The sequence below is a fragment of the Alternaria alternata genome, assembly GCF_001642055.1.
Source record: "Alternaria alternata strain SRC1lrK2f unplaced genomic scaffold CC77scaffold_20, whole genome shotgun sequence".
NCBI lineage: Eukaryota > Fungi > Ascomycota > Dothideomycetes > Pleosporales > Pleosporaceae > Alternaria > Alternaria alternata.
This window is the reverse complement of record NW_017306209.1, coordinates 383,644-409,894: the sequence shown is the minus strand read 5'-3', so window position 1 is coordinate 409,894 and position 26,251 is coordinate 383,644. Positions and strand designations below refer to the sequence as shown.

Sequence of the window (26,251 nt, the reverse complement as noted above, 5' to 3'; positions counted from 1 at the left end):
GCCAATGCAACATGCATGCGGCTCTACCCCAGATTTTCGTACCAGAACGATCAGCTAGTCGGCGCCGAGTAGTCTGAGCACGTGGAGTTTGTAAGATTTAATTAGTACAAATTGGGGAGGTGCCCAGACGTGTTGTTCTGGCACAGAAGGAACGAAGAAGCCTCGGGATGAATGTAATTCGGGGTATATTGGTTTCAGACAAAGGAAAATAAGTTTAAAGCAATATGTAAATACCCCCAAAGGAGCTTTAGAATCTCTCGGGTTTCTTCTCGAGACGGTTCTTCTTCATCCACCCCATGTGCAACCGATGCTTGACCAAATGGCACCAAACACCCCCATCCCTATCCCACTTTCTACAGTTTACTGCCTGCATCCCGCGTGCCGGACTCCAGAGTGCGTCAGGTATAGTGCCGTAAAACTCGTGTACTAGAAATTCACCCAGACGTACACGCAAAAGGCCCCGCAATTCTGTCGACTTTCGCCAACGCGACATGCCATCCTAGTATGATTCTTCCTCAGCTTGTGTCGACATCTTCCTTGGCCGTGCAGGAGGGGCCATGTCTCCAAGGTCCATGTTGTTGCTTGCCCTTCGTCCTGCACTTTGACGTCTTGGTATTCCGCTTGGTGTAGGGATGCCCGTCTTCTCCAGTGTAAGTCGCCTTCCTACCGGCGTAGAAATGCCGCTTCCTTCGCTGTTAGTGTCGTTGTCACGTTGCGACATGGATAGTGAGTGAGAGTGGCCATGTCCGCTCATTGAGCTCCTTGGCCTTGGCAAACGGGGCTCCGCTCCACTAATCGACGATGACTGGTAGTGACCCAGTGGTGTTCGGTTGCTACTTCTGCTCTGCGGTCTCTGCATTGCTGATGCTGACGACATGGAGGCTCGGCTGCCAGGCCTGCTGCTAGTGGGTTCGCGTGAAGAGGTCGAAACACCAAAGGAGAGCCGATTTACGGCAGAGCCCGACTCGTAAGCGCCGGGCACTGACGACCCCGCTGATGCGTGCGAGTTGCGCTTCCTACCGCTCCTCAATGTGACCGTATTCGGCACGTGGTGACCCATGGCACTGACATTGCGTGGGCTCGCTCGCGGTGGGGTAGTCGTTGGCGCGGGGAGCTTGGAGCGTGCTGAATGAACCCGCTCTTCGAGTTTCTGCATCTTGCCAATCAGGCCCCGGATTTGATATAGTGAACCTGATCTAGGCAAATCCGCTGGCGGCGGCGCCGCACTCCCAAAGCTCGGTCTAGGCGGTCGTGATGTGAGTGTAGTTGGTCGTGTAGAAGGCGTCGCCCGTCCACTGGCACTTGTGCTTGGTCGCGATGCCGATAGACTCGGGTTTCGTGAATGTCTTGGGGCTCGCTGATAGAGGCCGGCGCGAGGGGTCGCACCTGGATCCAGGGGCGCAATCGAGTTCTTGCGCCTGGGCATAGGCGTTGAGGGTACATGTCTTACGGTGATGGGAGCGTCAGACAACGGCGGAGAAGGAGGAGTCGTATCTGGGAGTAGGCCATCTGCTTTCGAGTGTGGTGGTGTCGAAGCAGCTGTGGGCGAAGAAACCGTAGTCGCGGTAGTCGACGCCTCGGAAACGGGCGAGCGTGGTCTCAGAGCATTGCCAGAGAGATGGCTGGACACCTTTCGCTGATGGTGGCCTTCGATAGTCTCTTCTGCGATGCGCAACTTCTCCTGCGTAATCTCCGTCTCTATCCGCAGATCCGACAGTTCATCCCTAAGTCGCTGTGTTTCTATGCGCAGCGCCTCTCGCTCCTGCTCCCCAATCTTGATCTCTTCCTCCAGCATGACACTGCGTTCGATGGCTACGTTGTACTTGGACTCGACGTCCTCGAGTGATGATGTTTGGTTGCGTGCCTGACGCTCGAAATCGTCGCTTTGGACTTCGATGTCCCGGAGTCGCATCTGGAGGGCTCGTTGACTTTCGCGCATGGCGGTAATCTCCTTCTGCAGAGTGTTCTGCGCATTGTTGGCCTCGGTCTTGCTCTGCTTGTACTTTGTCTGTGATGTCTCGTTAGCAATCGTCCGAGCTGGGCAGATATCCGCTCCGCGTGCGGCCGAAGTCACTCACCTTCCACTCCTCGACCTCAAATCCCAGCCGCTCCGCCTTCTCTTGCAGCTTGCGCTCCCGCTTCTCGCTCTCTTCGACATCGCGCTCGAGCTCGGCCTCTAGTTCCTTGCTTGATGCCTGAAACTCCTGCAGTTCCGTCTCGAGCGTCTCGTACTGGGCCTTGTAGTAGGCTAGTTCCTCCTCGAGGCTGCTCCATCTTCCCCGGCTCGGCGAAGAGTGAGCAGCGTTGGTCGTCATGGTGGCTGTGGCGGTGTGGTGGTTGGGCTGCGACAGCGGCAGCGGACAGCTCGTGGAGATCAGGGGAATGAGCTAGGCGGGGTGCGGTGACGAAATGTCAAAAGACAACTACTCGGTCGCGGTTCTATGTCGTCACGGGCGCCTACGACATAGATATGCGCCGCTGGGTGGTGTGCGCGTGGGCTGCTGCTGCCCTCTCAACGTCCGGGATGTTGACGATTCCACTTTTGTCCAATGCCGTGTGTTGTCGCCAGTCATGCGCCGCCGACTGTCCGATGCTACCAGCCAGCTCTCAGCACTCACAATGTCGTCGCAACAATGCTTTCCCTGTTCCTGTGCAGGTTAGTAGTTAGTAGGCCGCTCAACTGCGGCATGCAGTCGAATGTGTCGCCAGCGGTGGTTGTTGATGGAGGCGCTGCGGGCGCGGAGCCAGGTGGTTAGCGCATTGGCCTCCGGGGCAACCACGGGCACCTTGCTGCAACCAGCCACCGGGATGACACATGGGACATACCGTGACCAAGCATCTCCACAATAGCCAGCGCAGCAGAGACAACAAAGCCCCAGCCGCCTGCTGAAAATCCTGTTCGACTCGACCACCCGACTCTATTTCGAGCCTGGCACCAGCCTTTCTTGTGTAGCCCGCACACAGACGGCACATCATTGGAACGCTTTCGAGCTCGGTAGACACATTACTTGCGTGAAGCGTGGCTGTGGATACGGATACCCTGACGTTTCAGATCGCCCAAGGTAGATGGACAGTTCACCCGGAAATTATTTGCTGCTATGCATCATCTACCATAGCTGGGCACGCTTTTTTTTGACGCCGAACTATAGCAAAAGAAATCCACCATTCAAACATTACAAGTATAAATCAATCGGGTATATGTACAGTCTGAAAGCGCTAGGTGAAATCATCCGCCCTCTGCTTCACTCCTTGATGCCCTTGTCGGGACCATTGATGTCCTTGATGTCCGCGTCTAGAACAGCGTCCTTCGCTTGCTGCGATGCGTCGCTTGCTGCCTGCTTGCCCTGTTCAAACGCATCTCCAGTTTGCTGTGTTGCGTTGCTTGCAGCATTCTGGCCTTTGTCTAAGACACTTTTGCCCTGGTCGTAGACACTGCTAGCAGCATTACCAACGGCCTCTCTGCTCTTCTCGTACACCTGCCCAGCTTGCTGCGTCCCGCTATGCACAGCATCCTGAGCGGATGCCGTTGCCGTTTCTGCTGCTTGCGCGCCTTTCGAGTAGGCATCAGCAGCATGTTGTCTACCCTTTTCTACAAGCTCTTGCGCTTCACGTGAGCCCTGCGATACGACCTGTTTTGCAGATTCTGTTGCACTGCCGACGACTTCGGCACCCTTCGCATACGCCTCGCTAGCTTGTTCCTTGCCTTGTTCGTAGGCATTTTGAACACTGTCTGATGCCGACTTTGCGACCTCACTCGGGCTAGGGTATTTCTTCAGCGCATTCTGCACGGTGTAGTACAGACTGATGATGACAGCATGGATACGGTCCTTCATCAGCATCGTGATGCCGTGAGAGAAGAAGCCTTTCAGCACTTCCGCTCCAAGGCCCTGGTACAAGCCCCATATCCCTTCCGTCTGGGCGATGCGCAAGATAGTACTGAATACGGTCCGCTGCCTGGCTTGTAAGGCTCTAGATCCAAGCGCGTCGTTAGACTTCTCTTTGTCCGAAGTCTCACCGGTTCCGGAAGAAGGCTCCTGTGAAGACACTTGGGCGCGTGTCTTTGCAAGCGAGAACGGATAGGTGACGGTGGAGGCGAGGACCTTGCTTATGGCAGCCAGGAGGAAGGTCATACGCGCTCCGGGATTGTCTCGATTTGCCCTGGGTACGACTAGTCGCAGGAGAGCCTTGTGCAGCAGCATGGTGATTGAAGGGTTTAGGGTCAGGATCAGACTAGCGGAGTACCCAGACCAGAAGCCTTGCACACCCTTCTCGCGCCTAATCTCCCATGCGATATCTCTAGTGCTGGAAAGCGGGGGTATGGTGGTCGAAGACTCCTGTTTCATCATTGCTGCCGTTTGCTTCCGGGTAACGATCTGCTGGATGGGTGTGGTGAAGAACTTGGAGAAAGCGCCTGCCAGGACACCAACGCCGATCTCTTCGAGCGCAGGCAAGCTACGCCCACTATCTCGCGCATCGAGCCTCTTCTGTCGCACGTACGAATACGCCAGGAAGAACAGGAAGCTGTCGGCGACGCCCTTGAGAGCTTCGGGCACGACACCAGTATAGAAGGCCCTGGGCCCACCCTCCCTCTCGTATATCTTCTCGATGGCGTCGAGAAAGCCATTGTAGTGCGGGTGCTTGTCGCCGGGATGCAGTTGGCGCTGGACCTGGAGGCGCGTGATGACAACGTCCAGAGGGTATGTTATGAGTTTGGATATAACGGTGCCTAGAGCGCCAGACGTGGCGTGGCCGAGGGCAGGGAGCGCAGTGCCGACAGCGCTATGTTCCTCCCTTTCGTGGGAAATGTGGTAGAGGGTGAAGGCATCCTGGTGATGGTCAGTGTATGCTCGACCTGCACATGCTAGAAGCGCTCACGAGCTGCGAGTTGTAGATGTAGCTCATCTTGTCAGGATTGACGCTTGAGGCCATCGCAACAACTCCGGGGAAATGACGGCTTAAAAAGGATTCAGGAAATAGCACAAAAGCATTGAAAACGCGGGGAAAGCTTTCATGGTTCGCGGAGACGGATCCGCATCGCGCGTCCTGTGTCACCAGCTGCAGACGTCATGGAGGCGTTTGGACAAGGCCAGAGCTCCAGCGGATAGCCGAGCTACAACTGGACAAACTTCGCTTGTGAAATTACCTTTCACCAACAACACTACACGCGTCAACGTCGCGCGCCAAACTATGCAGTCGCGTCCACTGTCACAGGAGACGAGTGAGCCTTTTATTTCAAGTCTCCGTCTATCCGATACTCTGATGGCAGCGCGCGCTTGAAAGGCTGCGGCGGTACCGACGACGACGACGCACCAGACGAAAAGACACCAGTATGCTACATGCGCTGGGAAGAATCACGACACGTACACAAACGTCATAGCGACCGGAGTACTCAAAGGGACTGCGAGAACTCTTCGTGGGTATTGATCGCAGTTCAAAGTATCCTCCAAGAGAAATTACAGCCGGTATTTGATAAGGCATGGAAGCACTCGCTTGCGAGAATGGCCTCCATCGTTTCACACGCTGGCTACATGCGACAATCCTTTGCGGACTTTTTCACAGCTTGATACTGGGCTATGTGCGACATGCATGTTGAATACTGTTGTAATACCGATGTTTCGATCCGCTCGTTGACAGGCGTGACATTCCTAGCCTATCTACTGACAGCTCCACTCCACCCATCTTCGAACAGAAGCCAGGCAGTCAACAAGACATGGAAGGACTCGCTTGCGAGGAAGGTGATGATTACCTCACTGCTGAGTACATGCGAAAGACGGTCAAGTCAAAAGAAGATTTAATCAAAGTCGCTAGATCCGCCGCTATTGGGTTCACGTCTACGATATGGGATGGAATCAGGACCATAGTCAACCGGAGAAGCACCATGAAAACTATGGCTTCGTCAACCACGCCACGGCCAATACATTCACAATGTATTGTTGTCAATCCAGCATCGCCATAATCACCCCCAGAACAATTCGGTGGCCACATCAGTGACAGACTTGGTATACATTGCTTCGGTCAAAACGGTGCTTTTATTCAGGATTTCGAATACGACCAGCGTACCACGATAAGCGCTGCCAAACGGTTTCCGCCTTCCAAGATGCACGCTGGAAAAAGCCACGAACAAGGAGCCGTGATGACAGCGTTGGGATATGCTTTCCAGCCAAACGGGATCTCAGATATCTGTTGCGGTTGACTCAAGATATGCCGAACAATGCTTTGGCAACTCGAGGTCGAAATCAGGCTCTCTTGAGAGGACCGCCTTCAGCCAAACTGTTTGTCGGAAATCATTCGCAGACTTAAGTACTGTGTACTTGATTATCTCTTTAGCTACACAAAAGAGCTAGGTACATCCTTTTCATTGTATATACGCTGTGTTAATCTATCACTACAGTGTTGTGAATCTGTGTAGGCATTGACTCCAGTTTTTCACAACGACTGCCATGTTTCCTTATATATGAGGTCTATATGACGACTCTGGTATATACCACTACAAGATCGACTCAACCCTCTATAGTACATTAGATACACTCACTCCGAACCACAACTTCTACAACCGTTCTCATCTTCGTCATGAGGTTGAGTATCCGCCCTGGAGTTACCCATGTTGGGAACGTAAAATTACACGAAATGTCCTTTGTTTCTGAGCTCGACGCGGAGGGTCAGGACACCTCAGGAGATGGCACAGAAAACATCTCGATAGATCAGAAGAACGTCGTCATCCCCCGAAACTCAATTGAGGAAGTTGAACGCAACCTCGCCATTGTGATTCCTTGCATGAACGAAGATGAACACGTTCTTCGAGCGCTTCTGCGTGGCGTTCCACACCGGTGTCTCGTTATCTTTATATCCAACAGCGACCAGCTGAACTTTGAGGCGGAGCGCAAACTCCTACTCAACTTCGGGAATATGGCCGATCGTCACGTAATCGTGGAACACCAAGGTTCGCCGACTTTCGCTCGCGCTTTCCAGGAAGCAGGTGTGACGGACATGTTACAGCCACGTGTAGAACAAGGAGATCCTCTGCGCATCAACAACGGAAAAGGAGAAGCCATGATGCTTGGTGTGATCATCGCGAAACATATGAACCGTAAGTTCGTAGGTTTTATCGACGCCGATAACCGCGTCCCAGGATCTGTTCTCGAATATTGTAAGGTATATGCCGCTGGATTACATTACGCCTTACGACAAGCTGATGATACTGGAAAAGAACAACATACGATGGTGCGCATCAAGTGGAACTCGAAGCCCAAGGTCAAGGATGGCCAACTTGTATTTAACGAGCTTGGGCGCTCCTCGCGCGTCGTCAACGAATGGATGAACCGCCTTCTGAAAGCCCTTGGGGGTGGCACTACACCAGATACAATGATCGGAACTGGTAACGCCGGCGAACATGCCATGAGTGTTGATCTTGCCCTCAAACTCCGATTTGCAACCGGCTATGCAGTTGAACCGTTCCAATTGATCGATATATGGGAACGATTCGCCTTTTCACAACAGCCATTATCAGTGCGGATCCTACAGATCGAAACCTGCAACCCCCACATTCATAACGCGGGGCATGGTGATTATCACATCGAGCGCATGCAGACCCAGGGACTCAGCACGATATATCATTCGAACCTTCCGACTTCTGGACTCAAAGACGATCTTCGCTGTTACATGCAAAAGAATTTGGCCGGGTTCATAGGCGACAACGGAGAACCTAGGAAACCACGCATATATGATCCACTTGATTCCCTGGACTGGACGATCTTTGAAAAGGCTCTCCTGAAGATGAAATTTTGCTAGGTACAAGGTAGGGGAATCGGTAGCAGTCTAGATGCAGGTGGGACAGACACAGCCCAAATCAATCATAGTATTACTTCACACTGATGTTCGTCTTAGAAAATTGTGTCTTTGGCAGTTTCGATACATGCAGCCTTACCTCGTGCGGTCGCGTGGTTGAAACGCGTGACGTGGAATGCCCAGACGCATAGAACCTCCAGGCTATCTACTGACAGGCGCGACGTTTCTAGTGTCGCCGCCAACAGATGCACACAATATAGCTGTCACAGCCGCCAAGACTAACATCCTAGGCATGAAACCAAACGCATCGCTCGCGTAGATTGTCAGATGCCGGACCATCGGTTTCGAGAACTGGACGCGCAAACCAAACACGGCGTTCTTCCCGGGACGCTAGACTAGTCCTCGTTTATGTGTTTTCTGGATTCATAGCCCCACGAGTGTTCGGACCTACTCTGGCGTTGCATTGATCGCATCCCACCCGCAGTTCAAGCGACGGTAGGTGACCTGCACTTGGTAGTTTGGAGTTCAGGGTGTGTGGAAACATCGTCCTACACCATGGACATGGGACATGAGTAGATGAGGAGTAATCACTGCAGACAGGATGACTATAAAGGCGTCTACAGCCAGCGCATTACAAAATCCTCATCCTCATCAGGACCAACGATCTCTTCCTTGCCTCCTACACTTTCACTCTCTTCTTTGTCTTCTACAGCTTTGTGCCGGTCACCCTTCTTTTCTTGACTGTGTCATCTTTGCTGGACAATACCTTCATTCTTCAACTTTCTGTACAACACTCACTTCCAAAACCTTTTCGAAAACCTATAAAACATGCGTTTCTCTCTCTCCACTGTCGCTACCGCAGCTTTGATCGTCTCCGTCTCTGCGGCTCCTGCCCCTGCTCCTACCCGCGCTCACGGTCATCGTGGTGGTCATCGTGGTGGTCACCACAACGGTACAGAGACCAATGGCCTCAACCATGGCGCAAAGTACCCCGGCAATGGCATGGAGAACGGTGCGGGACGGGGTGGCCAACAATATGGCGGTGCTTCTGGTATTTTCCCTACTGATGGCAGTGCTCCCACAGGGAGCTTCCCGGGCTCTGGTGGTCAGCCATCCAATCCTAAAATGACTGCGATTCCCACTTATCTGCCTGGAAACGAGAACGAAAACGAAAACAAGCGAAGATCTCTCGTCTCTGATCCTGCTTTCACTAAACGCCAACTCTTCGACTGGGTCTGGAAAGCCAAGTCCGAAGGAAGTGACAAAGCCTCTGATTCGTCCGACGACAAGGAGACCTCTGGAGAAAGTAAAGACGATAAGAAGTCTAGTTCCAGCGATGACAAAGAGGACTCTACAGACTCTACAGACTCTACGGACTCTTCAGACGGTTCATCTGACTCCAAGGAAGACTCCACTGACGAATCGAAAGACACTTCAGACTCGTCTGGCTCTAGCGACGAGTCTTCTGACGACGCGAGCGACAGCACTGGAGGTAGCTCCGACGATAGCACATCCGATGACAAAGAGTCCAGTGACTCTGGCTCGAGCTCTGGTGGGGATGAAGAGGCAGATTCTCCAACTGAGGGTGGCGATTCGAGCTCGGAGTTTGGCTCAGACACTGAGAGCGGCAGCGGCAGCGATTCCTCGTCTGGCGACGACTCTTCTTCGGGTGGAGATTCGTCCTCTGGCTCAGGCGGCGACTCTTCTTCTGGTGATGAGTCTTCCTCGGGTAGCGACTCGTCTTCAGGGGGAGAGTCTTCTTCTGGCTCAGGTGGGGATTCTTCTACTGGCTCAGGCGGTAGCTCTGCACCGAGTTCTGGATCGGGTAACTCCACGGTACCTGCCTCTGGTGGTACTGCAGCAAGCGGCACCATGCCAGCGGCAGCCGGCGAGTCAACCCTTACCAAGACCATGATGGTAACAGGCGAGTTCGATGGTGGCATGAAACGTTTCGGTCGTGGCGTATCCTGCACAGGACAATCAGAAGGAGGAGACAGCGATGCAGTGTTCTCTCTTGCAGCTGGCGCCACTCTCCGTAACGTCATCATCGGTGCCGATCAAATCGAGGGTGTACACTGCCAAGGTCCTTGCACTATCGAGAATGTCTGGTGGGAAGATGTTTGCGAGGACGCTCTCACCTTCAAGAAGGACGGCGATGGCACAGTCACTGGTGGTGGAGCTATGGGCGCATCCGACAAAGTCATCCAACACAACGGTGCCGGAACAATTACAGTCAGCGGCTTCACTGTCTCTGACTTCGGCAAGCTATACCGGTCATGCGGTAACTGCAAGACGATGGGTGAGCGCCATGTAAAGATCGACGGTGTGAAGGCTACGGGTGGAAAAGCTACTTTCGTTGGCATAAACACCAACTATGGAGATACTGCGACAATCACCAACTCTTGTATCACGGATACAAAGGCTATCTGCGAAGAGTTTGAGGGCAACGATACTGGTGCTGAGCCTAAGCAGATCAGCGAGGGTCCTAGCTCCGCTTGTATCTACACTCCTGCTGATATCGCCGCTTGTTAGATGGGCTACATGGAATAATTGGTAAGTCGGAAATGGGATATCTTAGAAGAGCATATGGTTGCTTGGAATCTCGAGATCGGCGATGATGTATCCACTCATTTACTCTACACCTCTTTGTGTATATACTCTCTTTTTCAAAGAATTCAATACAGAGATCACCTCTCACCCTCAATTACACTCTCTTGCAGATCTGCCCTCGAAATCACTCCATGGCATGTTTCTCTACTTCCAAAAACAAGGCATCAACCCCATCCAAGAAGTTCGTCTTTGTGCCCGATCGCTTCATCGCCTGTGCCTCCAGGATATCGAAAAAGATCGTCCGCTACGCGAGAAAATGCTGTTCATGATCTCCGAGTGGATGACCTTTGGAACCACGGTCAAATTCTTCTTGCATCGCCTTGGTGTTGACGTTGACCGAGATTGCTTCCAGAACTTTGTTGAGAAAGATTTGGTACGTGCGATCAAAGGGCTCCAGGAGCACGACGTCGAGTTGTCAGAAATTCTTGGTGAGGAGAGCTGCGTTTTTGGTCCGAATGCTGCGCCTGCGGATGCTGTTGGCACTTCTTCTGTAGATAGTTACGATCTTGTAGATGAGATAATTTAAAAGATCATTATAAGTTTCTTTACGGTGTCGGATGGCGATTTCGAACGAAGTTTCGTGTGCAGAAGACTTTGACTAACAGTATCTAGCTTTGCGTTCGTCACACCCGCTATGAAATCTGAAGTACTAAGGTACAGAAAATGATGTGTACAAAGGTCAGACGCAGTCGTCTTGTTACTGTAGATCGAACAGCAAAAACCTATCTTCATGCCTTTTCCGTTGGCGATTTCTACATTGTTTCATTATGGCGGTCCTTTGCCTTTTGGAATGTGGTAGTATTGACTCTTTGCTTGCCATGTGGTTGCCTTCGTGAGTTTGCGCAAAGAATAGACGGCCTTTCTGTGATCGCAGAGGCGATGGGTGGTAAGCTACCTTTTTCGCAGGATTTTCGCCGCATCGCTGGCACTTAGATGTATAGATCGACATACTCCAGGTTGTGGCTGTAATCTCGCGCAATTTCGATGAGAATCTCCAATGCCAAAGTTGAGGGGGATCAATGGTACATAGTCAGCGCGCGGACCGAAAAGGTCGGAAGCGGAATGATGCTCCACTCCGCTGCCCCGCAGGCGAAAATGCGTACCAGTAACATGGAAATGTTCCAGCTTGTAAATTTCTCGTTCTACGAAGTGTTGAGAAGGCCCGACTGAGCTACTTGGGATATTTGGGAGATTGATGTCACTGTTTCGACGATGGAACGCGTTCGAGCTTGATGTAGCGTACCTTCGCAAATCGCAAAGTCCTAGTTTTTGTTACATGACGCCTTCCACGAGTGACGCTCGCTCCATCGGACGAAGCACGTACCACAAAATGATTGATCATCACCCATACGCTGCTTGGAAGGGGCGTATGGGTTTGCCCTCTATATCAATTACTGAGTCCTGCGATACCGACCTGCAATTCATCAGATCCATCTACGCAGCCATCCAAGACAATCTCACCAGACCTGCTTGCAGCCATGTCTTACCCATCTACCTACACAGCCTACCGTCGCAGCGCAGGCAAAGACAGTGCCTCGCGTCAAAACCCTCTCACTCTTGAGAAAAGCCAGGAAACGCTCCCTCAAGAGAAGGACCTCGGGCCCAACGATGTGGTCATCAAGATCCACGCCGTATCGCTCAACTACCGTGACGTCGCTATGCTGGTTAAGGAGTACCCTGTCCCCATGACTGAACAAGGCATCCCATGCTCCGACTGTGCCGCCGAGGTCGTTGGGCTCGGGTCTGCAGTCAAGGACTTCCATATAGGAGATGCCGTTGCTCCGATTTGCAACCAAGGCGACTTTCACCCAACCGATGATGGCGTTTCAGTGGCTATCGGTGCGAACGGTCCAGGCACACTGAGGCAGTACGGTATCTACCAAGCAAAGCACCTAGTACACTTGCCAAAGAACTTGTCGTGGGAGGAGGTGAGTGATTGAGAGAGTATACACAAAAACATCAGACTAAACAGCCACAGGGCTCGATGCTCCCATGCGCAGGCGTCACTGCTTGGAACTCATTGGACTCATTGAAAACTGTGCAGGAGCACGCTAGTGCCCTTCTCCAAGGTACGAGCAAAAACTCCAGATTTTCAAACCATCCTACTCACCGTCTGTAGGAACCGGCGGTGTTTCTATGTTCTCCCTGCTACTTTGTCTCGCCGGAAACATCACACCAATCATCACGTCTTCCTCGAACGACAAGATCAAAGCTATTCAAGAGAAGATCAGTGATAAGGTTCGCGGTCTGAACTACAAAACCGATGATCAAGCCGCCAAGATCAAGGAAATCACGAATGGTCGTGGTGTTGACTTCGTCGTCAATAACACCGGCGTTGGCTCTCTTATCGATGAAATCGGCTATCTATGCCCCCGTGGCGGGACTATTTCTCTCGTTGGCTTCCTTGCTGGCTGGGAGGCTGACTGGAAGCCATCTGATCTCATCGCCTTGATGGGCAAGGGCGCAAAGTTGAAGGGTATCGCTGTTGGATCGAAGAAGGATTTCGAAGACATGAATGCGTTTATCGAGGAAAAGAATGTGAAGTTCGATGTCATGCTGGGCAGGACTTTCGGGTTTGAGGACGCGAAGAAAGCATTCGATCTGCAACTATCGGGTAACTTTTCCGGTAAGATCGTTATCAAGGTCGCGGAGTGAGGGGGTTGTCAGAACTTGGTTGCGATGCTTCGGTTTCCTCATATTCGAGACTGCCTTTTGTTTGGATAACGAAAAATATCATGATCTACATAAGGATTGCCGGAAGGCGTTAAGTGTATGGCCAAGCGAAGGGTAAAGCCTAGCGTATTGGTATCGCAGTGCCGTCATTGCTTACATGGGCATCTCGCAACAAGATTGCAGTGCTTATCCGCAACCAACCCCAAAACAGCCAATACAATGTATACGATGACCGGACGATGGTGGCTCGCCAGCTTACGCAGCCTCACCGTCCTATCCGAAGGCATCGCTCTTATTGGCTACAATTCGAAAGCACAGCCTCCACAGCCTGCCATAACACCCTATCATCTCGTCAGGCGTCCAGTCTCACAACCAGCCTTGAAGCTCCCCAAAATCGGGCAGAAGCAGGCTGAAAGGCATATAGTAGTACCGTCGCGCGCTTGATTTCACGACTAATCTTTACACGTTCACACAGTAAACAGTATCTAGGTACCACTGAATCACGAAATATCTGAGATGGGTATCCCTACTACTCCGCAAGAAGCAGCACCCGCATACGAAGAAGTATTCAACGACCATCCTGTGAACCGATGTGCGCCCTCGGGATCAGCTTCAGCTGTAAGCCAACCTAGTCAACCATGTTTGAAGCTGCAAATTTTCTAATATGTTGAACTGCTATCCAGTACGCAACTCTTCCCCAAACCGATGACCACGATATTGAACTTCATGCTCAATCTCACAACCATACAAGTTCCTCGATCGCAGCACCCGCCATCTCTTCTTCTCCAGAGACATTGGCACAGACAATCACCAACTTTCTACGACCTAATCCCGAGCCACACACGCATTGCGAGGTATGTGACAACCAAGTTCAAATCGAGGCGAGGCGGAGGCGGGAGGGTGAGAAGTACTGTTGTACCATGGTCGCAGCGACTTTCATGACATTATTTGTATGTGGCATGTTGTTGGGAGTGTCAATCGTTGCCATGGCGGCGAAGAGAAAGACGTCTGAGGACTAAGAGAATATGGCCTAATCGTGCGACTGAGTACTTAGGTATATAGTATTCTCGATAATCTAAACTTCCGGAACTTAATACGATCTAAGTCAAAGAACTCTACAGTAGGCCTACAATCTCATCCCTTGAACGCTCGACCAAAAGCATCTCTCTTTGCACCCATTTTCGCGATCTTGAAGTCAACGCAAGATTCGTAGGTTTGCCTCGCAGCATTTCCATACCACCACCACTGCAACACCTATACTCTAGTTAGCAGTCTATATGCATCATTGCGCTAAAACCGGTGCGCTCATGGTACTTACACAGTCACCAGCCACGGCACATTTCTCTTCTAATCCCTCGGGAATCGTCACACTAAACTCCCTCTGTCCAATGGGAACGTCGCTCTCACTCTTTCCTGGCGCATACCCTTCTTCCCACACCTTCAACATATCCCCCACAATTTCGTTTCGCTTCGTATCCACGATACTCACGTTCGCCGACCCTTCGTGCGGAATTCGAATCCATACTTTGAGCGGGACCGCCTGGCCAGCTGACCATACCTGTGTGTTGTTGGCAGGATTGTCGGAGAATTGCAGGCCTTTGCAGAGCCAGAGGTTGCAGGTGGAGGCGCTGTAGGGGGCGGCTAGGAGTTCGGGGAGGCCTTCGACATGCGAGGTGTTGTCATTGTTGATAGTGCGCGTGATGGCAGGACCACAGAGAGAGTTTAGAGTAGGACCAGTGGGACGCGAGGGGGGTGAGGTAATGAGGCCATGGGAAAGAACTCTGGGGATGAGAGTGAGGAATGTCGCTGTGGCTACGGTGGTGAAGTACATCTTGGGCAGCGCGCAAGATGCTTTTACAGAAATAAACCAGAAATAAACCAGAAAGAATGATAGAAACACTCTGCTTTGCACTTATGATTTCTGCGACGGACATGGCATTTTATATACGCACTCTCATCGCCACTAGATATCTCCTCATATCTCCGCCTATACTGTCCCCTTGTCCGTGATTCCAAATCAAAAACCAGCATCATTGAGCGTGTCAATTTATCTGAAGACGATATATCGTTGTTGTGTGGATCCGCTATGGAGTGGATATAGATCGCCAAGGATTAGCGAATGAGACGGGGATATGTATAGTGCCGGCTCGGTAAGGCTGCCTTCTCGCTGCCGGATAGTACAAGACAATATATTCTGGGAAAAGAAGCAAGGTTAATGTGATGGCTTGCCGATGTATAGCCGACCTGAATCATGAGCGATAGGTAATGTTATTCTGCTGTGCTCTAGCGGAGCAAGGTTAATGTTATCCTCGAGGCACAACACAAATTCAATTAAGCAATGGTTTACCATGTCATATGTCATCGTTATTAGCTAGTCGCATTGCAGGTATAGCATGCTTAACCATCTATGCTTCTATTGTACATCGCTTTGGGAGCTGTCAAAGTTCCCCTTTCCACGTGTCTTACTCCAGCAGAGAGGCTTGGTTGGTGTAGAGCACATCGACCACGTTGCTCAGCTTTTCAAGTGTACTGAGTGCCGCGTCATAGCCTTGGTCACGCTCTGACTCGTCGTACACGATCAGACAACCCGCGCCCTGGTCTAAGACTCCAATGATGACCTTGTCAAGGATCATCTGCGAGAGCTTGCGCTCAACTTGTATCGTGTCGAGCCCGACCATCTTGGCGACGTGGTCAATCTCTACTCTGCTGAAGGGCTCGATGACCTTGATCAGGTTCTGCTCCAGCATGTTGTCGTACAGGCGTCGGAGATGGGAGGTGATAAAGCGGTCGCTGCCGAGCTGCTGACGGTAGTCGGTCAAGGCCGTCTCGTACTCTTCAAGACTGCGATTGGTGTGTGCTCGCGCTACGGCCTTCATGGCCTCTAACCGCTTGCCCGCGTACTTGACAGCGTGCTTGGAAGTCATGAGCGAGGTGACGTCGTCTCCAAGGTTGAGCATAATCTTGCACAGCAGCATGTACTGGAGTGCTGAAGTAGCCTTCTGTTCTTCGTCTTGTGAGTGGTACCCCTCCATAGCTTCGATGAAGTAGGAGAACGACGTGTTGAAGTCGCCGTCCTCTGCATGCAGCATACCACTCTGCATATCCAGCCCGGCTTGCAGCAGAGGCGGGGTGTAGACTGAAGCAGCTGAAGTCCGTGCCGATGTGAGGGCAGCGCGACCCTTTGGTATGTTGCCCAATGCATGGTAAACTCTTGATTCGAGGAGCTGAACCTCGACCAAGACCAACTTATCGTCCAAGCGCTTCAACTCCTTCAGTAGGCTGTTGATGAGTGTGAGGGCTTCGTAATAGGATTGCTTCTGCATGTACAGGGACACGAGTCGGGTTTCTAGGTTCTGCCGAAGGAAACCTCTCCGCTCTGACACGGCCCACTCTATGCATGACTTGGTGACGTCGATCTGGATGTCGACAGTGTTGGGGATGGCGGTGAACAGGTCAAGTAGTTGTCGGACTGCGACGATTAGCTGCAAGCGCTTGAATGTGTACCTGGACATATCTTCTTACCCAACTTGGATGTCTTCGCCTTAGCAAAGGACGACATTATGGACCGCGCCTGCTTGACCAGCTCCGCCAGCGCATCCACCCTCTTCTGGTCACGGTACAGCTCACCAAGCCCGATCAAAGCACTCTCATAGTTCTTGATAGCAGTCTCATTCTGGCCTGGATCTTGTGATAGGACGTCTTTGAAGATCTGCTCGGCCTTGGAGGGATCCGACTTGGCCAGCTTCTGCGCCTCCGCTATCCGCGAGCTCGTTTCCGGGACAGCCATGGTGGTTCACTGAGTCCTGGTGGTATACGCGATGATTTGAGGTGATTTGTACGCGCCGGTCGTGAGGTGGAGCGTGCGATGGAGTGGCAGAGATGGAACTGTTTGGTGATGTTGAGCTCACAAGCTCACATGGAGATGCGGCGGATGCAAGGTCGGCGGTACGTAATTCCGACAGTTACGGTAAAGACGCCACACCGCCGCGCCACACATCCAGGGCACATGGCAACCGCAGTTCGGTCAACAACGCGCGACGAGAAAGGGCCATGATATCCGCTAAAAGCGTTCGCCTTAATGTCGGTTTGCTAGATCTATCCAATTTTGTGCAAGCAATTGGCGTATCATCGTAACGGGGCTATCCTCTTCGCGCCATTGCTGCCCCAGCGACGGCTGAGTTGGCAGTCGCGCCTCCATCGTCATCGCCTATTGGCCAGTGCACGTAAACAAACCCCAAGCTATTGATCAACACACCGCCCGCCCTGCATCTCCAGTCCACTTTCCCACACTCCCACCCTCCACGATATCACGAACTATTATATACCCTGCGCTGGATCGCTGATAGCTTTTCACGATCAATACCCTCAGCTGTATACCCCAATTCTACTCACGCGCTCTCAATTCAACTCGCTCCCACTCTCCACCTCACAACTACCATTTTGGGTTGAGCACACACCAGACCACATACCATAATGCCTTCATCAGACAGAGAGGTCTCCCGCGACCGGGAACTCGTCAGACACTCACATTCGTTCTCACAAGACAGGATGATCCCCATGTTCGTCTTCCTCACCGCCATGTAAACCCATCGCCGTGTGCCACTAACACCGTGCTTCAGGTGGGATAGTGCTGACCCAGACCGCGCACCTCCGCCATTACCTCTCAACCCAGGCTCACCCACTCTCGGCGTTCGTCCAAACACATCTGCGGCCATCATGAAGGCGGCCAAGGCGCTGGAAGAGAAGGCGCGAGAGAGTTTACCAGCGAGCTCATACACTACTAACCCCATGCCACAGAAGTTGCAGACGTCTCCCGAGCGATCTCTGATTAAAGGCACACAGCACAAGCGCATGCAGTCATTACAGCCGGGCAGCGTTCGTGATCTACGCAGCTACCTTGACAACCGCTCACCTGAGCGTGCCTATCTCGATGCCCGGTCGCCCGAGCGGTCGCCCGAACGCGAGCGACCATCGAGTAGGGGAGGACGGCCCATGTCAAGGGACTACGAGAGGGATTACTTTGGAAAGGATGCCGACGTGAGTCCTATCCGACAACTCACTCCTACACCAGCATCACGATTCGAGATCAAAGACACACCTGCCTTACGGCCTAGCCAGAGGGCCATCCTGGGAGAGAACACACCACCCTCTGCCACAATGCAGGCCTTGCAAAGTATGACCATTCCTCAACACATGCTTGACCCGCCGTTATCGAACATCACCAATCGCTCAGCGCATTCTTCACCTGCGGCTACGCCAGCTTCAGCTCCGGCGTCTGCACCAGTCCATGGACCACCGCCGCCGCAGAACTTCGATAACATCTCTAGTCAGCTCATGAGCATCAACAACATCGTCTCGAGCTTGCAGAAAGACATGTCGCAGCTCAGCCGACGGAGCAAGGACAATGCCACTGATCTTATCAGCTTGAAGGAAGCCACCAACACCCGCGACGAAGACATCCGCAAGTCGCTGAAAGATCTTCTTTCCACCATGTCACAAAAGCAGCAAGCTCAAGCTGCAGCGGCCATGAATGGCGACACCTCTCGCTCTAGTAGCCTCAACCTCCAAGATCCTCACATGACCCCAACGAAGCAATTCACTTTCCCTCGTATGGCACCCACCAGCCCATGGACAGACGAGCGCATCGGTAGTCCGAATCCATACTCTGTCGAGGGAGCCGCTAGTGTCGCAATGCTGGAGAAGATCATACGCGAGATGGTAACCAAGGATGGTCAAGAGCGCCTGGTAGCGAGTCTGCAGAAGCTAGTCGACAAGGCCACGGGAGAGACTGCCAAGAAGGTTACTGAGCTGGCCGAGTTCGTCAAGCAAGGCTCAGCCGGTGGCTTTATGAATGCAGCAGCTCCTGGATCGGCATCGTTCCAGCCTTCCCCAGGATCCGGTGCCTTGACGCGGACGATATCCGCTGATAGCAAAGCTTATTCCAGTCCAAAGGCTGCCGATTTTGTGAGCGAGGAGATGCTGAAGTTCCTCCGTAAGATCAAGGATAGTGTCGCCGAGTCAGGGTGTGTCACAATGGCCACCAAGACCCTCATCCAAGATCTCCGCGGTGAGGTACTCGGAATGGGACGGGAACTTGCTCGCAAGGTTGAGGAAGCAGAACAGGCCAGGCAAGTCGAAGCTGGGCCTGATTCGAGCGCATCAAACGAGGACATCAACGCCATCGTTCAAGAGGGCCTTGCCAACCTTAAAGACCATATGGACAAAGTCATGCGTGAGCGAAGACGGCAATCCATGTCATCTGTCGTGACGCGCACCACAGTCGACAATAACGAGGTCTACGACGTCGTCAAGCAAGCACTGGCAGAACGCGGCTTGGATCAACCAACACCCCAAGCTGCAGCTGTCGATAAAGAATCAATCATCAGTGCTGTTCGAGAGGCCTTTGACGGCGTCGAGATAAACCCGAACGTCGAAGTGCAACAGGTCGGCTTAGGGAATGATGAGATTTTGCAATGTCTTCGCGAAGGCCTACAAGACTTCAACGGCTCCGGCGCCGTCACGAAGGAGGAGATTGAGACCATGCTCCAGGACTCATTGCAGAAGATTCAGCTCCCTCCTCCTATTAACGAGGTCCACGAGATCCGCGAGGAAGTTCTTATGGCCGTGCGAGAGTCTTTGGAGGAACTGAAACCTGCACTTGCAGCTCAAAACCCGCCAACGGACGCTCTGTCAAGGGAAATGCTCGAGGAGGTGATTCGTCAAGCGCTTTCTGAGCAACAACCTGCGCCAATGGAAGTTGAGATCCCTCAAGAAAGCATCACAGAGGCTGTACAAAGCGCTTCACAGGCTCACAACGATGCTGTCATGGAACGTCTACAGTCTATGCTAGACGAGGTGAACACCCAATTCCAAGGTTTCTCTTCAGCCAACGGGCGTGAAACCGAGCAAGTTCTCCAAACCCTTCGTGAGGGACTGGACAGTCTCCGTACCGACCTCCAAGGCTCTGTCAACCAGCCCCGAGAGATCACCCAGGACGGCGAAATGATCGACGTCATCAAGGCTGAACTCGACAAGTTGCGCGAAGATGTTCAAGGCTACGTCGCCGAAGGTCCTCGTGGAGACCAAGCTTGGAGCCGTGGTGACATGGTAGAATACATCAAGTCTGAGTTCGAGAACCTCCATGAGAAGCTGAGCTCTCAGTTCCTTCCTTCTTCCAAGAACAACGAAGAGATTCTCGCTGCCATCAATGCTGGGTTCGACGAGATGAAGTCACAGGTTGCACTTCGATCGGAAGATGATGACTCTAACGATGACATCAGTGAGGCCATCAAGCACGAGTTCGATCAGCTGAAGGAAGTTGTTCTTGGCGATACCTCCAGCAACAAGAACGATATCCTTGAGAAGCTTCAAGCCGGTTTTGACGGGCTCCATACTTTGATGGGCGAGAAGCAGACTGCGACTACATCGAACGACGACATGCTAGCATCACTGAAGGAGGAGTTCGAGCACCTTCGGGAGACCTTGGGCGGCTCACTGACGAAATCCGGTGGCGGAGCCGAGAAAGATGACATTGTCGACGCTATTCGGGAACTCATCGACGGTTTGCACACATCCCAAGAGACTACTTCAAAGGACAACATCGCGCTCATTCGTGGCGAACTGGAGGCCTTGAAGGAATCATTTGGCAATGCCCTTGTGCCATCCAGTGACAACGACAAAGCCGAGATGATCATGGTTGTCAAGGCTGCACTAGATGATATCAAGACCAACCTCCAGTCTGCTGGCGTTAACGAAGAACTCCTAGAAGCTTTCCGCGGAGAGCTGGACCTTCTCCGCCAGTCTGACAACGTCACCAGACAACACAACCGGGCTGATACCGAGGAGGTCCTGGAAGCCCTCAAATTGGGTCTCGACGATCTTCAATCGCATCTGGACAAGAAGCTCGACACCCCCGACCGCAACGCGTCTGCTACTAGCGAGATCATGGATGCGATGAACGAGGGTCTCGATGGTCTGAGGGCCGACGTTTCCAAAATGGCGGAGAACACTGTCGACATGAGCGTATCGTACGAGATCTTGGATACGCTCAAGGAAGGGTTGAACGCGTTGCGTGACGACATCGACATGCTCAAAGGTGTAAGGCAGGAAACTTATGTCGAAGAGTATGTTCCTCTTCCTCCTGCTGGAAACGAGATTGCTCTCGCGAACGAAGCAGCAGGTGGAGAGTCAATGTCACGTGAAATTGTTGAGGAAGCTACGCAAGCGGAGCTCCCGCCGTCACCAACCCTGCCTCCTCAGCAATCGGCCGACTTGTCGAGAATGGAGCTTATGCTGGAGCAGATTCAGGATAAGGTCGAAGCCATGGATGCTGCTAGGGCTGAGCCAGTGCCATCATCCGAACCTGCTGCCGTGGCAGCTGGATCCGCTATGAAGGAGGACCTGGTTGCTATCGAAGAACTCCTGAAAGACGTGCAAGCTGCTGTCCTTGTCATGCAGGATCGGGAATCCGCACCACCTGCACTGGAAGGTGTCGCTAGAAAAGAAGACACTGATGCCATCGAGACTCTTCTCGCAAACACCAAAGCCAAGATCGAAGAGCTCGTCCTGCCCGACCCAGCCACTGCTGTCACCAAGGAGAACTTGGAGGATGTTGAGATCGTCGTACGTACCACATCCGAGGCCTTGGAGGCGCTCGCGAAGAAGTTCGAGGATGAAGGCGCGACGAAGGCCGACGTTACAGTCATTCAAGTCATTGCCGACGATATTAAACTTGCTCTTGACGAAATGAAGACAGCCAAGGCTGATGACGAGTCCAACCCACAAGCAACCAAGGCGGACATCGACGCTGTAACCCTGCTCGTGGACGATCTCAAGGTTAAACTCGACGACCTGAAGATCCCGGATCCAGAAGAGCTCCCCTCCAAGGCTGACTTGGAACAGCTCACTGGCTTGATTCACGACTTCCGCGATAGCCACGACAAGATGAAGGACACCTACGAGGAAGACATCATGAAGACCGCCACCAACTTCGACGAACGTCGCGCTGAAGCTGCGCAACTTGTGGAAGATATCACTGGGGTCAAGACTGCCTTGGATGAGATGCGAGAGGAGATCAAGACCAACCTCATTGAAGGCGGTCCTATCGAAGGCCTCCAAGCTTCCTTCAAAACGATGGAGGAGACTATCGGTGCTAACAACGTCACCGCTGATGTCAAGGAACTCATGGAGATTCTTTCGAGAGAGTTCGAGCGCGCTCACGGATCTATCGAGGGCCTCCAGAACGACCAAGCGGAGAAATCGGCACTTCATCTTGAGAAGCACGATGAAGTCAAGGACGCCATTGTTGCAGGCTTCACAGAAAGCCTAGAGGACAAGTTCAACACGCTCATGGCGAAGTACGACGATGCTCAACTCCTGGCCGACGAACTTGCAAAGGTCATGAAGGAGAAGTCAGAAGAACAAGAGAAGATGCTCGAGAGCACCAAGGCAACTGCCGACGAGCTTCGTCTGACCATCGATACTCTTGGCGCTACTATCGCGGGTATGAACGATCGATTCGAAGGTGCCACTTCCCAATTTGAAGGTGCCTCTACCCAGTGGACGACCGACTCCTCAGCCGTCATCAGCAAGGTGGACGAAACTCTTGCGAAGTACGAAGAACAGAAACTCGCATTGATGGAAAAGCTCGATGAGCAGAAGCTTGAAACCATCGCAAAGCTTGAGGAGCAGAAAATCGAGTACATCGCCAAGCTTGAGGAGCAAAAGAACGAGACCATCACCAAGTACGAGGAGCAGAAGCTCGACGACAAGACTGAGCATTCTCACACTCGTGACGAGATCAAGAACGTCGAAAACGTCTTCAACAACATCCAGGATAACATTACTGAGTATCATCCCAAGTTCATGGTTGCCCTGCACGAGATTGAAGCATTGGTCAAGGCTCACTATGAGCACGCGCAGAAGGCTAAGGAAGAGGCAGATGAGAACGCTCGTGCTTGGAACGAAGAAGCTAAGGCTCGTTCCGAAGAATTGCAAACGCACTTTGCCAATCTGCCGAAGCTTCTCCCTGCGCCAGCTCCAGCTATCGAGCTTCCGGACAAGTACGACGATGCACCTGTGCAAGAGAAACTCGACAAGCTGCTTGCGATTGAACCGTCGCCAAATTACGATGACGGCGCGGTGCATGAGAAGCTTGACAAGCTCCTCGGTCATGCTGATGAGGCAGGTAAATCGGCAGGAAACCTTGAGAAGCTAGACGCGATCCACGCCCAAGTCAAGATAACCGCTGCAGAGCTGAGCGAGTTCGTTGCCAAGCAGACGCAGTTTATTACCGACGGCAATGAGTCTAAGGAACGCGAAGCTGAGGAACTTGGTCTGCTCATTGAACGCAGGACGACTCAGAAGGAGCAGCTGGAGATTGACTTGGAAAGCTTGCGAGCCGAGAAGGCGACACAGAAGGAGCAGCTCTTTGCGGACATCCAGGAGATGAAGGCCGAAAAGGAGCGTGTTGTGCAAGAACTGAAGGAAGAGAAGGAACGCGTCATGGCTGAACTGCAAGAAGAGAAAGATCGGACCATGGCAGAGCTCAAGGAGGAGAAAGACTCCCTCCTTGCTGCCGTCGCAAGTCTGCAAGCCGAGCGCGAGAACCTTGCGAACCAAAAGGTGCGCCTCACTGGCGAGGTCTCGTCTCTTCACACTGCGCTCGACATTCGTCGAGAGGAACTGCACTTCATGGACACCAAGGCCGATGCACTGGAGCGTCGCATCTTGAACGGTATCATGGATCACTCCCGTGCTCTGATGATGACCAAGGGTGGGTCGAAGAATGCTTCCAAACTCAAGAAGCGTATGAACGCAGAAGCTGGGAACGAAGACGCCAGGGCTATGCCCCCTCCCAGCACTGCAGCTAATGGACTCTCTCTTGCGCTCAAGCCTCGCCCTGCTATTCGCCGCGGGGCGCCTGCCAACCCAGCACAGCGCCGTATCTTGTCTCTCAGTCAAATCAGCGGCAACGCGCCCAGTGGAGCTCAAGCTTACCCGGCAACTTCGACCCCAGCTAATAGCAAAGCTGGCGGACTGGGCCGCAGTCACTCTGTCAAGACGAGCAATTACTCTCGGAAGGGGTCTTGGGGTGGTCGTCCCAGCGCCACTATCGCCAACAAGGAAAACGGTGTTCTACCTGAGGAAGATGAGCACGAGACGACGCCGATATCTCACGATATCATTGAGGAAGATGCACAGAGTGAGACCGGCACTGAGCGTCGCTACAGTCTCGATAGCCGCGACTATGCTGAAGGCGAGACACCAGGCTACGATGGACGCTCCAGCTTCGGCGGCACAGGGAGCGAGTACACATACGCTTCTGGTTCGTCGTACATGACCGGTAGCGACATTGATCACGACCGCCGTACCTCATACGGTGCGCAGTCGGCTCACTCTGCTGCTCGTGGTGAACAGCCCATCGACGAGGAAGGGTCGGTGTATTCCGATGACGAAGAAGACAATGAGCCCACGGCTACTATCAACCCCTCGGATGTCACTGGCTCGGAGATCTCGACCGCCACCGCTGACCACGACGTCGACCTGCCAACTCAGTCAGAAATTGTTCGTGCTGTTGATGCCGTCCGGGAAGAGATGAAGGAAAACTACTCTCCACCTAGCGACTCCGGGGTTGGCACTGATCTACCTACCGCCGACCTCAGTAACTCCTTAGTCGATGCTGACTATTTCCGACGTCAGGCTGAGGAGGAGGCGAGCACTGTCGGTTAAATCAACACCTACCAAATCTGTTAACGATTACTGAGTTACCTACGCTCTGATGTCTCGCTCCGTGTCTTTTGGTTTGAAGCTTCGACTCGCCCTCCTAGGGTTTCAGAGTTGGCATCGCCGATTGATATGTCGAGCTTGATAGTGGCGTGTTCTCCAGAATCGCGATGCACGATTGATGGCTTATGTGTATATGCCCCGGCACGATGGAGTTTGGTTGGCTTTGGTTCCTGTTGATCTGATGAGGGTTCACGAGGAATGATGGATTCGACCAACGTTTAGGAGTGTTGAGTTTTCCACTCGGAGTTCTTTACTTGAGGTTACATAGGCGCTAGGGGAAGCTATCGGCGGATATGCATTTGGGTTTATCGGCCTGGAGTTTGTTTGGTTACCTCACTTGAGTAACATTGCTGATTACATACATGTTCTTGTTTATAACTTTAGTCGATACGTAGGCTCTTCTATGAGCGTAATGAAACGATCGCCTTCGTTCTTTGTTCCCATTGCCGTGGTCATGTGTCTTTCGACTTGTCCGAACTACTGTTGCATGACCATATTTATAGTCGTGTGTGAACAATAGTGCAGCAGTGCGCCCGGAGAATGTTTGACTATTACTCCTCATCATCATCATCATCCTCGTCTTCTTCTTTCTTCGCAGTCTTCTCATCGTCTCTCTCTTCATTTTCTTCCTCTTCCTTTTCGTGCTCCCCAATCTTTGCACCCAGATCAGCCTCATAATCCGGTCTTACGACCTGTATGTCCTTCTTCGCAAGCGCAGATTCGATAAGAGGTGCTGAAGCGAGCAAAGCGTTGTATTGATCGATTGTAAGTGAGATGCCCTGTGTACAGTGACCGTCAGTAAATCTATCATCATCTAAACACGTAGAGGGGAAGACAGGATCGAAACATCTTAAGTCATCAGCACATACCTTCTTGCCCGGTTTCGTCTCTCCAGAATCGGTAACATAGTACTCTCGTATACTAACTAGTGTGCTCTTGTTGAAGTCGCTTACAGTCACGCGTCGTTTTCCGCTGGTATTTAGCTAGGATTACCTTAGCACTATCCTCTCCGTTCTTCTCTTTGTTCCCCTTTCCTTGTGCAACTTACGCTGACATATGCATCGCCATTGTCGTCTGTCTTGAGCTCGGGTACCACTGGTACAGAGTCGTCGTCGTTGTCGTCTCCGGCCTTGGTCTTCTTGCTCGCGCGCGCCGCGTTATCGTCATCAGCGTCGGGCGAGGAACGTTTCTTTGGGAAAGTTTTCTTGAATGCGCTGCCCCCTCGGGCACCACCACGCTTGAAACCGGCCATCTTGTTTTGGGACGTGTAGATTGGGATGTGGAAAGTGGATGGTTGCGGTTTCACGCGCCGCGCTGCTCCTGGCGATGACGCAGGGCATGCATTTCGCGCTAATGTGTCGCGCTAGAGACACGGTCATGTGATTAGGCGTTGCTC

General features: G+C 52.5%; 11 protein-coding genes across 11 annotated transcripts; 6 read left to right on the top strand and 5 right to left on the bottom strand.

The window, feature by feature from the left end:
• Positions 1-161: 161 nt before the first annotated feature.
• Positions 162-2,741, bottom strand: CC77DRAFT_970358 (nuclear distribution protein nude). Its single transcript, XM_018535816.1, has 2 exons — positions 2,079-2,741; positions 162-2,008 (listed from the first exon to the last, which is right to left on the bottom strand). The coding sequence occupies exons 1-2, from the start codon at positions 2,313-2,315 to the stop codon at positions 500-502; spliced, it is 1,746 nt and encodes a 581-aa protein (XP_018382315.1). The 5' UTR covers positions 2,316-2,741; the 3' UTR covers positions 162-499.
• A 321-nt stretch (positions 2,742-3,062) lies between these two features.
• Positions 3,063-5,091, bottom strand: CC77DRAFT_1023647 (mitochondrial carrier). The gene is made up of 2 exons (XM_018525710.1): positions 4,876-5,091; positions 3,063-4,826 (listed from the first exon to the last, which is right to left on the bottom strand). The coding sequence occupies exons 1-2, from the start codon at positions 4,927-4,929 to the stop codon at positions 3,243-3,245; spliced, it is 1,638 nt and encodes a 545-aa protein (XP_018382314.1). The 5' UTR covers positions 4,930-5,091; the 3' UTR covers positions 3,063-3,242.
• A 2,041-nt stretch (positions 5,092-7,132) lies between these two features.
• CC77DRAFT_1023646 (hypothetical protein) lies at positions 7,133-7,837 on the top strand. Its single transcript, XM_018525709.1, has 2 exons — positions 7,133-7,152; positions 7,208-7,837. Exon 2 carries the CDS (start codon positions 7,219-7,221, stop codon positions 7,786-7,788), a length of 570 nt encoding a protein of 189 aa, XP_018382313.1. The 5' UTR covers positions 7,133-7,152; positions 7,208-7,218; the 3' UTR covers positions 7,789-7,837.
• Positions 7,838-8,613: 776 nt separating this feature from the next.
• Positions 8,614-10,448, top strand: CC77DRAFT_1043109 (pectate lyase E; the record flags this gene model as incomplete). The annotated part of the gene is made up of 2 exons (XM_018527303.1): positions 8,614-8,737; positions 9,647-10,448. 2 exons carry the CDS (start codon positions 8,614-8,616, stop codon positions 10,315-10,317), a joined length of 795 nt encoding a protein of 264 aa, XP_018382312.1. The 3' UTR covers positions 10,318-10,448.
• Positions 10,449-10,522: 74 nt separating this feature from the next.
• CC77DRAFT_901034 (hypothetical protein) lies at positions 10,523-10,792 on the top strand (the record flags this gene model as incomplete). Its single annotated transcript, XM_018533579.1, has 1 exon — positions 10,523-10,792. A coding segment is annotated over one exon (270 nt), but the record flags the coding sequence as incomplete, so codon positions are not given.
• A 742-nt stretch (positions 10,793-11,534) lies between these two features.
• Positions 11,535-13,172, top strand: CC77DRAFT_1043108 (alcohol dehydrogenase). Its single transcript, XM_018527302.1, has 3 exons — positions 11,535-12,323; positions 12,374-12,464; positions 12,515-13,172. Exons 1-3 carry the CDS (start codon positions 11,874-11,876, stop codon positions 13,048-13,050), a joined length of 1,077 nt encoding a protein of 358 aa, XP_018382310.1. The 5' UTR covers positions 11,535-11,873; the 3' UTR covers positions 13,051-13,172.
• Positions 13,173-13,258: 86 nt separating this feature from the next.
• Positions 13,259-14,187, top strand: CC77DRAFT_970342 (hypothetical protein). Its single transcript, XM_018535815.1, has 2 exons — positions 13,259-13,686; positions 13,752-14,187. Exons 1-2 carry the CDS (start codon positions 13,585-13,587, stop codon positions 14,085-14,087), a joined length of 438 nt encoding a protein of 145 aa, XP_018382309.1. The 5' UTR covers positions 13,259-13,584; the 3' UTR covers positions 14,088-14,187.
• A 15-nt stretch (positions 14,188-14,202) lies between these two features.
• Positions 14,203-14,969, bottom strand: CC77DRAFT_996412 (hypothetical protein; the record flags this gene model as incomplete). The annotated part of the gene is made up of 2 exons (XM_018536483.1): positions 14,387-14,969; positions 14,203-14,322 (listed from the first exon to the last, which is right to left on the bottom strand). The coding sequence occupies exons 1-2, from the start codon at positions 14,897-14,899 to the stop codon at positions 14,203-14,205; spliced, it is 633 nt and encodes a 210-aa protein (XP_018382308.1). The 5' UTR covers positions 14,900-14,969.
• Positions 14,970-15,411: 442 nt separating this feature from the next.
• CC77DRAFT_1023643 (PCI-domain-containing protein) lies at positions 15,412-17,164 on the bottom strand. The gene is made up of 2 exons (XM_018525708.1): positions 16,591-17,164; positions 15,412-16,537 (listed from the first exon to the last, which is right to left on the bottom strand). Exons 1-2 carry the CDS (start codon positions 16,853-16,855, stop codon positions 15,531-15,533), a joined length of 1,272 nt encoding a protein of 423 aa, XP_018382307.1. The 5' UTR covers positions 16,856-17,164; the 3' UTR covers positions 15,412-15,530.
• A 183-nt stretch (positions 17,165-17,347) lies between these two features.
• Positions 17,348-25,285, top strand: CC77DRAFT_1053013 (hypothetical protein). The gene is made up of 2 exons (XM_018527724.1): positions 17,348-17,627; positions 17,688-25,285. Exons 1-2 carry the CDS (start codon positions 17,542-17,544, stop codon positions 24,796-24,798), a joined length of 7,197 nt encoding a protein of 2,398 aa, XP_018382306.1. The 5' UTR covers positions 17,348-17,541; the 3' UTR covers positions 24,799-25,285.
• CC77DRAFT_996403 (PC4-domain-containing protein) lies at positions 24,916-26,170 on the bottom strand. The gene is made up of 3 exons (XM_018536482.1): positions 25,904-26,170; positions 25,725-25,838; positions 24,916-25,634 (listed from the first exon to the last, which is right to left on the bottom strand). Exons 1-3 carry the CDS (start codon positions 26,105-26,107, stop codon positions 25,407-25,409), a joined length of 546 nt encoding a protein of 181 aa, XP_018382305.1. The 5' UTR covers positions 26,108-26,170; the 3' UTR covers positions 24,916-25,406.
• Positions 26,171-26,251: the final 81 nt, after the last annotated feature.

What these genes read in the sequence shown, in the direction of transcription:
- CC77DRAFT_970358 (XM_018535816.1), bottom strand. Translation starts at nt 2,315, where the DNA reads ATGACGACCAACGCTGCTCACTCTTCGCCGAGCCGGGGAAGATGGAGC. An exon ending in TTGAGGTCGAGGAGTGGAAG is followed by an intron (nt 2,009 to 2,078) that starts GTGAGTGACTTC and finishes GAGACATCACAG; the next exon opens with ACAAAGTACAAGCAGAGCAA.
- CC77DRAFT_1023647 (XM_018525710.1), bottom strand. Translation starts at nt 4,929, where the DNA reads ATGGCCTCAAGCGTCAATCCTGACAAGATGAGCTACATCTACAACTCG. An exon ending in ACATCTACAACTCGCAGCTC is followed by an intron (nt 4,827 to 4,875) that starts GTGAGCGCTTCT and finishes GACCATCACCAG; the next exon opens with GATGCCTTCACCCTCTACCA.
- CC77DRAFT_1023646 (XM_018525709.1), top strand. Translation starts at nt 7,219, where the DNA reads ATGGTGCGCATCAAGTGGAACTCGAAGCCCAAGGTCAAGGATGGCCAA.
- CC77DRAFT_1043108 (XM_018527302.1), top strand. Translation starts at nt 11,874, where the DNA reads ATGTCTTACCCATCTACCTACACAGCCTACCGTCGCAGCGCAGGCAAA. An exon ending in AGAACTTGTCGTGGGAGGAG is followed by an intron (nt 12,324 to 12,373) that starts GTGAGTGATTGA and finishes AAACAGCCACAG; the next exon opens with GGCTCGATGCTCCCATGCGC. An exon ending in CGCTAGTGCCCTTCTCCAAG is followed by an intron (nt 12,465 to 12,514) that starts GTACGAGCAAAA and finishes CACCGTCTGTAG; the next exon opens with GAACCGGCGGTGTTTCTATG.
- CC77DRAFT_970342 (XM_018535815.1), top strand. Translation starts at nt 13,585, where the DNA reads ATGGGTATCCCTACTACTCCGCAAGAAGCAGCACCCGCATACGAAGAA. An exon ending in CCTCGGGATCAGCTTCAGCT is followed by an intron (nt 13,687 to 13,751) that starts GTAAGCCAACCT and finishes ACTGCTATCCAG; the next exon opens with TACGCAACTCTTCCCCAAAC.
- CC77DRAFT_1023643 (XM_018525708.1), bottom strand. Translation starts at nt 16,855, where the DNA reads ATGGCTGTCCCGGAAACGAGCTCGCGGATAGCGGAGGCGCAGAAGCTG. An exon ending in GGCGAAGACATCCAAGTTGG is followed by an intron (nt 16,538 to 16,590) that starts GTAAGAAGATAT and finishes TAATCGTCGCAG; the next exon opens with TCCGACAACTACTTGACCTG.
- CC77DRAFT_1053013 (XM_018527724.1), top strand. Translation starts at nt 17,542, where the DNA reads ATGCCTTCATCAGACAGAGAGGTCTCCCGCGACCGGGAACTCGTCAGA. An exon ending in CAAGACAGGATGATCCCCAT is followed by an intron (nt 17,628 to 17,687) that starts GTTCGTCTTCCT and finishes ACCGTGCTTCAG; the next exon opens with GTGGGATAGTGCTGACCCAG.
- CC77DRAFT_996403 (XM_018536482.1), bottom strand. Translation starts at nt 26,107, where the DNA reads ATGGCCGGTTTCAAGCGTGGTGGTGCCCGAGGGGGCAGCGCATTCAAG. An exon ending in ATGGCGATGCATATGTCAGC is followed by an intron (nt 25,839 to 25,903) that starts GTAAGTTGCACA and finishes AGGTAATCCTAG; the next exon opens with CTAAATACCAGCGGAAAACG. An exon ending in AGACGAAACCGGGCAAGAAG is followed by an intron (nt 25,635 to 25,724) that starts GTATGTGCTGAT and finishes CACTGTACACAG; the next exon opens with GGCATCTCACTTACAATCGA.